The sequence below is a fragment of the Micropterus dolomieu genome, linkage group LG07, assembly GCF_021292245.1.
Source record: "Micropterus dolomieu isolate WLL.071019.BEF.003 ecotype Adirondacks linkage group LG07, ASM2129224v1, whole genome shotgun sequence".
In the NCBI taxonomy this organism is placed as follows: domain Eukaryota; kingdom Metazoa; phylum Chordata; class Actinopteri; order Centrarchiformes; family Centrarchidae; genus Micropterus; species Micropterus dolomieu.
In genome coordinates this window covers 32,178,339-32,189,498 of record NC_060156.1, presented here as the reverse complement: position 1 = coordinate 32,189,498, position 11,160 = coordinate 32,178,339, and the positions used below count along the sequence as shown (strand labels likewise).

At 42.0% G+C, this 11,160-nt stretch overlaps 1 protein-coding gene across 1 annotated transcript in view; it reads right to left on the bottom strand.

Moving 5' to 3' along the window:
• Positions 1-1,795: 1,795 nt before the first annotated feature.
• LOC123974355 (macrophage receptor MARCO-like) overlaps positions 1,796-11,160 on the bottom strand; it is a gene marked incomplete at its 5' end in the record, with an annotated part of 31,970 nt that continues 22,605 nt past the window's right edge. Inside the window, one exon of the mRNA XM_046054985.1 lies at positions 1,796-4,139. Coding sequence (XP_045910941.1) covers positions 4,009-4,139 — 131 coding nt within the window. The remainder of the gene's footprint in view (positions 4,140-11,160) is intronic.

Genomic DNA, 11,160 nt, shown 5'->3' with positions numbered 1-11,160 from the left:
CGCAGTTCTGTGTCCATGCATGCAGCAAACTGAAAGCACTGTCTGTCGGAGCGTCTACGTGAAAAGAGAAGGAAGACATTGCTGGTAGTATTGTCTTCAGAGTTGTTAAACACCTCAGCGCACTGAAGGAAGCCATCTGACTGTGTGAGGGGCAAGATCGTTGATGTCTGCAGGCAGAGTAGGAGCTCTCCTGTCTGACTGGTCCACCAATAGCAGAGAAGATGACCCCTTGAGACACAGCCCCTCCTCATTTGCATAATGAGGCAGAAATGCATACAAAAATTTAAAAAAGACAGGCAGAAATAAATACCATGGGTGAAAATAAATAAGGTAAATAAATACAAAGGAAGAATAAAACAGACAAAAATATTAAAACACACACATAAATAAATACATTAAAAAAATTAGTAATAAATAAAGTTGAATAAACAAATAAGGTAATTATAACAAAGGTGAATAAGTAAAGGCACTAATTAAAATATATACATTTATCTCTCCTTGTATAATTTAATTACTACCTACATTTATTTATTTACTTTATTTTTTTGTGTATTTAATTGGATGCTTATTTATTTATTGAGCATTTATTTATTTCTGTATTTATTTCTGACTGTGTCAGGATCGGTCCTCCATAGCGGGGTGGGAGAGTTATCAACCACGTAAAGTTTGGTTAAGATGTGAGCATGTACACTGAAGTTACAACAACTTCCTGTGTCATGGCGAAGACTTGATCTCTGACGCCACGCCACGAACACACCCATTGACGAAAACTCGCAAATAGCACAACTTTTCATCTTCATGCCTTTAGAAGGCACAGCACAAATTTGAGGTCGGTCGGACTAAATCCCTAGGAGGAGTTCGTTAAAGTACGAAGTGTGTAAATCATCCAAAATTTGACGTAAAATTCAAAATGGCCGACTTCCTGTTGACTTTAGGCTATGGGTTCTTGAGGCTTTTTTTGTGCGTCTTGATATGATACATGTCCCCAGAAAATTTCGTGCATGTAGGTTGAACGTGAACGTGAATCTTAGCTGAATGCATTTTTGCATGCTGTGTTTTATTAATGTAATGCAATCCAACTGTGAACATCATTGGTAGCAGTGCTTTTCTCTGCTTGTATCTCCAGTGAGATGAGTGCATGTGATGTGCACGTATATACGTATGTCTTTCTCTCTCTCTGTCTCTCTCTCTCTCTGTAAGTGTGAGTATGGAGTGAGTGCAGCGTCAGTAACATGTTCTTTGTTTCTATCTTCTCTATCTTTATACTTTATGGTTTTCTTTTTATTACAGCTTTAAGGTTTATTTTTCTGAAGTTAGTAGCACGTAGGGGTTCTTTGTGGTGGGTTTTACTAGGTTGTCTGCTTCCAGTGTTTGCTGGGAGCTTGGCTGCCCCAGGAATGGAGAGGTTTGAGCAGCTTACATTAAGTTGTGCTGTTAAAATTGCATTGACTGCCAGTGTGGAGGAGTGTAGTTTGGTTGCAGAAGTTGTAGGACATGAGATTATTCATTATTACTCAATTAAAAAGATTCCAATTGTAGTACTTTACTGTTAAATAAAAATTATGAATATTAATTATTCAGAAATATTAATTCATAAATCCTCGAGGCACCACCGGAAATTCAGTTCGCCCAGGGTCTCCGGAATCCCTAGGTAACGTTATGGGTTTAATAATTACACAATTATTCCTAGTGATCTGTCAATCAGTCAATCTCATATCAAAGGCGTAAATCCTCCGTTACAGTGACCTGGAGTTAAACAATACACACACACACAGTTCCTGTGATTATGGAGAAATTTATTAACTAACTAAAGATTAATATAAATGCGGTTAAATATACATCAAAGAAATAAACAATGGCTAAACAAACAGGATGCACATAATGAGAATGCAGTGGAGTTCAATGTGAATTTAGTTGGTCTGAGTTATTTGGAAAAGGATTTTAGTAAGAGAACAAGGGAACGAATGAATGCAAGTTATGATAATAACTTCCGGGCCAGACTCCTTAGGGCGTTGCTAGGAGATGGGCCACGCTCCGTAAGCGTGCAGAGCGAAGAGCAAAAGTTAAGAGACCAGAGAACAAGCGAGCGAGCAGTTTCCTAAGGCGTGTCCCAGGAGGGGGCTGTGTTTCCCCTGAGGGTTTATTTCCGGTCTCCTGAGAGAGGCTGTCCCTTAACTATAATGTCTATTTTAAAATTTATTTGCGCGTATTTTAATCAAATACCTTCCCACAATCAAACCTTAAATGTCACAAACAGTTATACCGTTCTTAGTTATAAAAAGGAAATTAAACAATTACTTAATCGTTGTAGTGATTGGAATGTTACCATATTTTCAGGATTTCAGGATGGCAGGAAGTTAACTACATTTCCTGGATAATATTGGCAGTTAACCATTCTTACTTAGAGAATATATAAGCAAGTTGAACGAACATGGCATCAGATTATACACAATAAAATACAGAGTGTGCATTACATGTAATACTTCTTTTGTCCTCTCTGCTCCCATGAGAGGAGACTGAGATTTGCTCCGGAGCTGGGGAAATTAATTATTTAACACATGATAATATTTCTGTTACATGTTCTTTAACAAGAAAATATATAAAAAGGTGTTGAAGCATGGCATTAGCATAACATAAATTAAAGGAACATCAGTGAGTATTGAGGAAGATTAGAACACTGCAAATTAACTTTCTTTATAGATTCTTCTCTTCAACACAGTCTTAAGAACATGGTAATAGAACTTCTCAAATTGAAGTGGCGAGAACTACTAACTTAACAAAGATTATTTAATTAAACAAGGTAATAGGCACTGTACTGTAACCTGCAACTTACTGCTAAGTGGATTTGTCAGGCGTGAATAGAGTGTGGGTGATATAAAATTGTATTTGAAAGAGACAAAACATGCTAGAAATGTCCATTGAAGATTGAAGATTATTTCCCTGATGTGGATCAGTTAATTATGAAAACAAGATCTTTGCTGATCAGGAGGTTTAAAAAATGTTGACCAAGTCAATGGTTTGTTAAATGGCATTGAGGTTTAATGTTGAAGCAAGGTTAATTATAAATATTATCTTAAAAATGTTTGATGATTTTAAAATGGTTTCCTCTGCAAAAGTAAACTGGTCAAAGTGGTGGTGGGAAATGGTCAAGTGAAGAGCCAAATCTTCCACTTGGCTTAAATTGGACCAGGAGTGGTTTTAAATATCTTGGAGATTTTTGGGGGAATAACATACATCCAAAATAAGTTTGAAGGGGTTGTTGACAAAAGAAGAATTGCAACTGTTGGGAGACAGTTTTAGGGTCTCTGGACAAGAGGGTAGATTACATATGGGGGAAATTGTAAGATCACAGTGGCGAGCACGGTACAAGTCACCGTTACTCTAAAAAACTGATGATTTACAATGGAGAATTCTGCATGGAGCAATTGCAGTTAATGTTTTTGTTTCTTTGTTCAATGCTGTTTTACAATCACTTTTTTGTTTTATTTTGACTTGGACAAGAAAAAATGGCAATTTATGCTAGTTGTAAGAATAAAATTGAGCAATTGTCTAGTGATGACAGTGCAATGTTTTTTTCAATTCTTGTGAGGTCTCGATTTGTTAATTGATTTTCATTATTATAAAGCAATGAAAGATCTTGAAACTTTTGAGCAAATAAGGTGTTACAATAGTGTGTTCTGTGTGGTTGCTGATGAGAAACTGCAGTTTGCACTCTTCTTGGAGACTGATCCTGGTGCTAAAGCATTTTAAATTGGTGTTATTTATTTATATACAAAATAATGTTGTACATGGTGACAAATTGATTTTATAGTGTTGTATGTTTTTTAAGATTTTAACAACAGATTTTTTGAAAATTCAATTTCTCTCTCTCTCTCTTTAGGGTATATATGCTTTATGTATGTGTGTGTCTGCACAATGCCTGCCACTCAACTTATTACTGCATGTTAATCAAACCTAAGTGTGCATAAAAAAAACATGTTTCTTGTTTGTCTTCGATATGGTGCCAGTCTAGATGCACTGCACTCCGGCGTCCTCGTTGTGTTGGCAGTTATTAACACCAACTCCACTGTGTGGGCAGTTAAAGATATCAGACTCTGTTCCGAAGCACCGTAGTTCATCCAGCCAGATCATACCAGACCCTACAAGACCAGGACAAGGACAGTAGTGTTAGAATTAGACATGCATTCATTAAGGGCTTTTTTAGTCATAATTCTGAAGAGTGCAATAACACTGTTTACTTTGCATTTACTTTGCATTAGTCATGTCATATCATATTAGCCTACTGTACAAAATCAACCCTGGATATGCACATGCATGTGATAGTTTAAATGTGTGTGTGTGTTATTGTTTAAAATTAACAACTGACAGATTTTGTAAATTTTCTATAGTTAAATCTGAAACATGGAAATAATATTACAACATGATAAACAGTATGATCCGTAAAATGAATATTGAAACCTGCAAAATGATCAAAAATTTTAAACTTGCAGGCTAACATGCATGGGCTGTTGGCCACTTACTTTGTGGGATTTTATATTACATTCAAGAGAAGACATCTCAACAATCTAGATGGATAAATAGCACTACAGGTGGGGGTTTTTGGATCAAAATGATTGCTAGGTACAATTCACTAGTCACTGGATATTGATTCAGATTCAAGGCCCTTGCATATACTTCTAATTTGGCATTAGACATGCGTGGAGAGACAAGCGTAGTTACGGATTGTAATTCGAAACTGAGTATAGGCGCAGCCCTCTAAGGCTATCGCTATTGGGTTTTCCCCATATGCGCGCATGGGCAGCACTGAAAATAGCTTCGTCTCTCTCTCTCTCCCCCACCTCTGGGCCTCTATCTCATTGTCACCTTGTACTGTATGTTGTCACACCCGTGAGACCTGGCCATCGGCTCCCATAATGCCTTTTCTTTAGCACTGAGAACCACAGGTCTAGTGAGGCCCACAACTTAGAGGGCTACGTCTATACTCTATAGAAAATGAGTAAGTACAGAATACATAAGTATACTATATATATATATATATACACTATATATATAGAATAAGTAACTACCGTTCTACTTCGCCCTCTAAGGTACCACCAAGCATAGATCCACCTGCCACGAGCCAACATAATAAGCCACCCAGTCCCTGCAGCCTTGCGACATTCGTGACTGCGGATGCACATTCACCAATAGCGTGACATAGGGGAGGCAAAGCAACCCATGCTTAATAAGCCGGGGACAAAATTGGGGGCCCCGCATCTTTGCAGGCCCAGACGAAGGTTACGTACTACAACCATTCCAGCTGCGCACAGTGCAGGGCCAGCATGAGCAGGGCCAGCATGAGCAGGTCCAGCGCAAGCAGCGGCTGTTCCCCCCACCGTCCAGTTGGGAGAAGACTCGCTGCTCACTCACAGAGGACAGTCACTCAGACAGAACACTCGGTACTGAGAGACATCCTGCAGTTAGACATGGACGAATGAGCACGGGGAAAACCAGGAGGCTGCTGTGCAGATTGTCCACTGTCATCCCACCGTACAATGCCAAAGAGGAAGAGACCTCTCGTGAAGTGCGCCCTGATACTGTCCGGTGGAGATTTACCAGCTAACACATAGGCCTGTGAAATAGCCTCGCACAGATGCTGTGCTGACAGGGGAAGCCCCTTGGGCTGCTCCCTGTAGTACACAAACAGGCGCTGCTTGCGGCAATGCGCGCTACATAGCAGTGCACCTACAGGGTAGAGGAGGTGGGACGCAGCTTCTTCCTCAGACCAATGAGTAGGAGGGAAGAAGCCCGTGAGGGTAATCACTCTCGACCTAAAAGAGCGTTTGATGCTCTTAGGCATAAAAGCAGGATTAAGTATATACTGTATTAGGGATATACTCTGCTCTGACGAGGGCAGAAGTGTGTGCCCCCGCAAGAGCAGCCGCCTGTCCAAGCCCAGCATCTGCGCCGGGCGCACCCAGCCCTGGTGTTTCATGTAGGCCGCTGTGACCTTGTTGTTGGTGCGGTGGTGGCGAAGTGTGAGACCACTTTCCACACCATCAGGAGCTCCAGCACATTTATGTAGAGAGGCATATGAGTCCGCCACAGGCCGCCCACCACCTGGGAGAGGCATGTCCTGCCCCACCACAGCAGAGAGGCATCTGTGAAGACTGAAATGTGGGATGGGACCCCGCCCAGCAGAATCCCGACGAACAGAGAGAGGGGGTCTCTCTCTCTCCTCCTTCAGATCGATGGAGGTGAGCCAGTCCCCTTGGCACACGCACTCCAGCACCTGCTTCACTGTCAACATGCAAAAAGGTCTCTCCATAATCGCTTTGTTGAACAATGAAGAGAATGGGCCTCATTGCCCCCGTCTTCTTCCTGACCAGGAAGTAACGGAACTAGAACCCCGAATCCTGGAGATAGCATGCTTCTCCAGGAGCTCATGGAGTTCCGCCTGGAGGGCAACGTTCTGAGTCAGGGAGGAGAACACAGTCTCTATTCCGGCGAAGGGGGGAAGCAAACTGCAGCTTGTGCCCTCAGCAGATCAGGCTTTCTATCCATCTGTGCATAGGAGCGAGCACTAATACTACTACTCAGAGTAGCGCTCTGAAAGTGGGTGTACATGCTGATGAAGCACAGTAGTGGCCATGAAAAAGAGCCACGCCACTGCCCCCGCCGCCGTCACAGGTGGGGGGATGAATCCCACCGCGACCCATGGGGGGCCCGCCTAGAAAGGGCCGGGAACCACGCTGCGGTAGCATCTGACAAGAAGCGGCAGCCGCTTGACTCTGTGACTAACATGCAGCTGGCTCACACAATGTGGGGAAAATGACTAACAGCAGTTTTAATCCAAAAACTGTTAAAGCTGATCTGTAAAGTGCAACACTAAGGTCATGCAGTTTCCAGGTAACGTCACTGTCGCCTGCCGTGCATAAAGTGTACGGGACACACATGATAATGCTGTCACACACCCCTGGATGCAGGAAGAGGAAATGTGGGATGTGCACAGCCTGGGGGAACGTGTCTAAAATGTGGAGCGACATAATGACAGCACATTGCCCAGCAGATTTTACAGGACGAAAACAGCTGATACACGCCATGTGTGTAGTGCTTTCTCCGCAGGAGCGTGATTATAACTTCCGTGGGCAGATTCAGACAGAGGGACTGTGCCAGTGATGCCATGATTATGCATGAGCCCACAGCCGGGCTCTGCTGGGGGGAAACGTGCAGAATGTGGGGAGTGGCAAATAGGATAACACTACACACAGGGCCTGCATAGCCTGCCTTCTGTGAAACAAAGGGGGGGCCCCTGGATGCACACAGAGGGACTGTGTCAGTGGACAGGTACTGCCAGGGGGAATGTGCGTAATGTAGGGAGTGGCATACACGAAACAGTATCACACACTGCACAGCAGAATTTTTTTAGATAAGAAATATCCGTACAGGGTGTGTGAATGTGTTCTGTATACACGATTATGACGATTATGAAGATTATTTCTGTGAGAAGGGTTGTGTGAAGAGCTATCAAGCTCCTCTCTTGTGGATCCAGGTTCCAGTTTGGGTTCAGGAGGCAGACACCCTCTCCACATTTAAGAGTAGGCTTAAGACTTTCCTCTTTGATAAAGCTTATAGTTAGGGCTGGCTCAGGTAAGCCTGAACCATCCCTTAGTGTTATGAGTTGTAGTTTTTTCCCTGTGAGTTTGAGTTTTTGCCATTGTTTCATATGTCTATCTATTCGCCTGTTTCTCTCGTTCCTTGTCCTTAGTAGTTTATGTCTCGTCTTTTATCATGGTCTTGGTCCTATGTTTTAGTTCTTTGCCTTTGTTCCCAGTCCTGTGCCTTGGTTATGTTTTAGTATTTACTTCTTGTTCCTCGTCTGCATTATTTTTCTGTCCTATGTCCAGTATCAGTTATATAGTCTGTTGTGTTTTTGGTTTCACTCATGTCCGTCTCTGTCTGTCACTCATGTCTGTCTTCTTGATGCCTTAGTTCCCAGTTCAGTGTTTTACTTAGCTTCGGTCTGTGTTCCTTCTTGGTGTTAGTTTAGTAGGGATGTGTCTGTTTGTGTCTTGATTTGTTTATATTTATTCCTCTGATCTGTTATGTGTTCAGTAACCTGTGTCATGTCTGTTCCCTCCAGTATCTCTCTGCCTGGCTGTCTCTCTTGTCTGTCACCTGTTTTGCTCCCGCCCTGCTCGTTAGTCCTTGTGTATATATACCTGGTGTTTCTGTTTAGTCTTTGTCCGGTCATTACAGTTTCTTGGTGTGTGTTGTCCTGTGTAGCCTGCTCTGCTCATCACTCTCGTCTTGTCACCCGGTTTCTATGGATTTTGGTTTCCTTCGGATTCCTTGTTTTTGGACTTGTTATCAGCCACTCCGCCTGTAAGTGTGCTCGCCTTTGTTTATTAAACTTTTGAACTATACCTGCTCCGCTCAACATGTCCTGCATTTGGGTCCTCCAACCTGCCTTACCACCACTAACTGTGACACTTAGTTATGCTGCTAAATGCCTAGACTGCAGGGGGACTTCCCATGATGCACTGAGCTCCTCTCTCCTCCTCTTTCTCTCCCTCTGTATGCAACCTCTTCCCATTAATGCATGTTACTAACTTGACTTCTTCCCTTTCCCGTAGTCTTGTGCTTTTTCGTCCCTCTCTTCTCTCCTATCACTCTCTGCAGGTGTTTCTGGCCCTGGAGCTGTGGAGTCTGGATCTGTGGTTGCAGGTCACCTCCTTCTCGACACCCTCTGCTACTTTTATTTTATTATTGTTGGTAGTCCTATTGTTGTTATTATTGTTATTATTATCATTAACATTACAATTACTATCATAAACATTACTATAAATATCTGTACCATTATTCATTCCGCCTGTGCCAACATTACTTTCACTGTCTGTTCGTCTGTGTGTATAGTTTGTAGGCTGCTCCTCACAGAATACACTCTAGACCTGCTCTTTCATAAAAAGCGCTATGAGATAACTGTTGTGATTTGGTGCTATACAAATAAAATTTAAGTGAGTTCAAAAGGGACCTCCGACTCGAGCTGGAGCTGCGGGTTAACCGACAGGCAGTGGCACACACAGTGTGGGGAGCATGTGCTTGGTGTGGTTGAGTCGACTGAGAGGCACAGAGTGTTTATTCCAAAAACAGCTTGCACAAAAAGATTAACATTATCACACACAGTCCCAACCCATAGCATCAGTCGAGCAATGAGGGTGGGACCAGCAGCATGCAATCCTTTTGCTACTTGGTGTTGTTAGCCACAGCTAATGTCGAACATCGTGGACTTACGAGGGTCATCCCGGGTCTGCTGATCCACGGGCAGACCGCATGTTATCTTCATGTTGGGCTCCAACTAGCTTCACGTTAGCTTCCTGTTAGCTCAACGTTAGCCTGACATTATCTTTCTGTTGTCAATGTTAGCCCCAGATGCCTGAGGAACGCTTCGAGTTTCCCAGGGAGAATGGGGCTGGAGGGGAAAGACCCAGGTCCACCTGGGAGCGTCCCTCCAGGATGCAACTGGATAGATAGGTGAGCCGCATGGAAGCCCAAACATGAAGTGGAACGGAGACCTCCCACTCGTGTTCACACAGCAATGACAGATGAGCTAGAGGGAAATAACTTACATTTCCTATTTGCTTAGCTGCTCTTAGACGCCACTCTAGCCAGTCTGCTTGAAGACAATCACTGGCAATCCTTTGCCCTTTAGACAACCTCAGTGCTGAACAGAAATGGGAGCTGATGGCCAGGTCTCACGGTCGTATATACACAAGTTGACGATGTGATAGAGGCAAAGCTAAACAAAGCTTTTTTCAGTGCAGCGCATGTGCGCATAGAGGTAAACCCAATAGCGATAGCCTTAGAGGGCGAGGCTTATACAAAGGAGAACTTAAAGCCTCCACTTCACCCTGCTTTCTTTGTCTGCAATCTGTGTCCATACTCATGGACACGTCAAATACCGTGCAGATCAACAACAGAACAGACTTTCTGGTGGCACCCGACATGTGCGCGCACACACACACATACACGCGTACCTATCCAACAGTGCACCATCGGAGTAAACTGCCAAGTGTGGACCTGTGTTTCTAGTCCTTTTGAAGTAAAATAAATATAATACAAAATTTACTTTTACTGTCTTTTAACATAATATTACTGCAAATTTGCTTTTTTTTTGCTTTTTAAAGAAATTGCCAAGAGGGGACTTAGATCCTTAAACAATAGCTACCTATCCAAGAGGGGACCGCCATTGTTATGCAGTGGAACTGTCTCATTCTCATCTAATGAGTGTTTTTACCTCAAACTTTCTTTGTTTCTTTCAAAAATGGATAATTTAACTTTAATGTGAGTGATGTATAAACATTTCACCGTGATCCAAACTTTAATCACTTTAACTGAAAATAAATAAACTTTAAACTTTAATTCAGAAGTAACTTTGCTTCATGCATTGATATCAAGCACTACAGTATTACCAACAAAAATTACTTGATCTAGGTTTCAAATACCATTTAAATAATAATAAAATATCTTATTACACTAGTGCACTTATTTTAATTTTCTCTTAGGGGAATTCATATTCTTCTGTGTGGGATGGTCATTTTTATGACCTGTGTGGAATGGTGATGTATGCATTTTAAAGAGTTACTTTGTATTTGCTCTTAATAACTGAATCTTAGACTGGTTTTGAATCACACATCCACTACACTCTGTTAAGGCTATTTGGATATCTTTAGGGGGTTCATTTTAAAGTCATTTATGAATATAATGAGGTCAGACAACAGATAATGAGTTATCCTTTTTCTAATAAGGATAATTTGACATTCAAACTATAGCATGTTTGACAAACGAAAGCAAAAACAATAATACTTATGAGAAAAATATAATCTCAACTAAGCAGTCTGTTGACACATGATTTGATAATATGCTTTTGAAACAAAACTTAAATGCTCAGCAATAGTAGATTTCCTAACTAGTATTAAGCTTCAGACTGTAAGATAAAAGGCTACCCAAATAAATTGATGTCCTGATGGGTTTTCATCAGGAATGCATGGTATTTTCATGTTTGCATTAGGCCTACAGAAATAAGGTCCACACTTGTATGGCATTTAATGACATGAATCCACTGTTGGTTGCTACATAACGACACATGTCCCCTCTTAGATAGTATGGAGCAACAGTCAC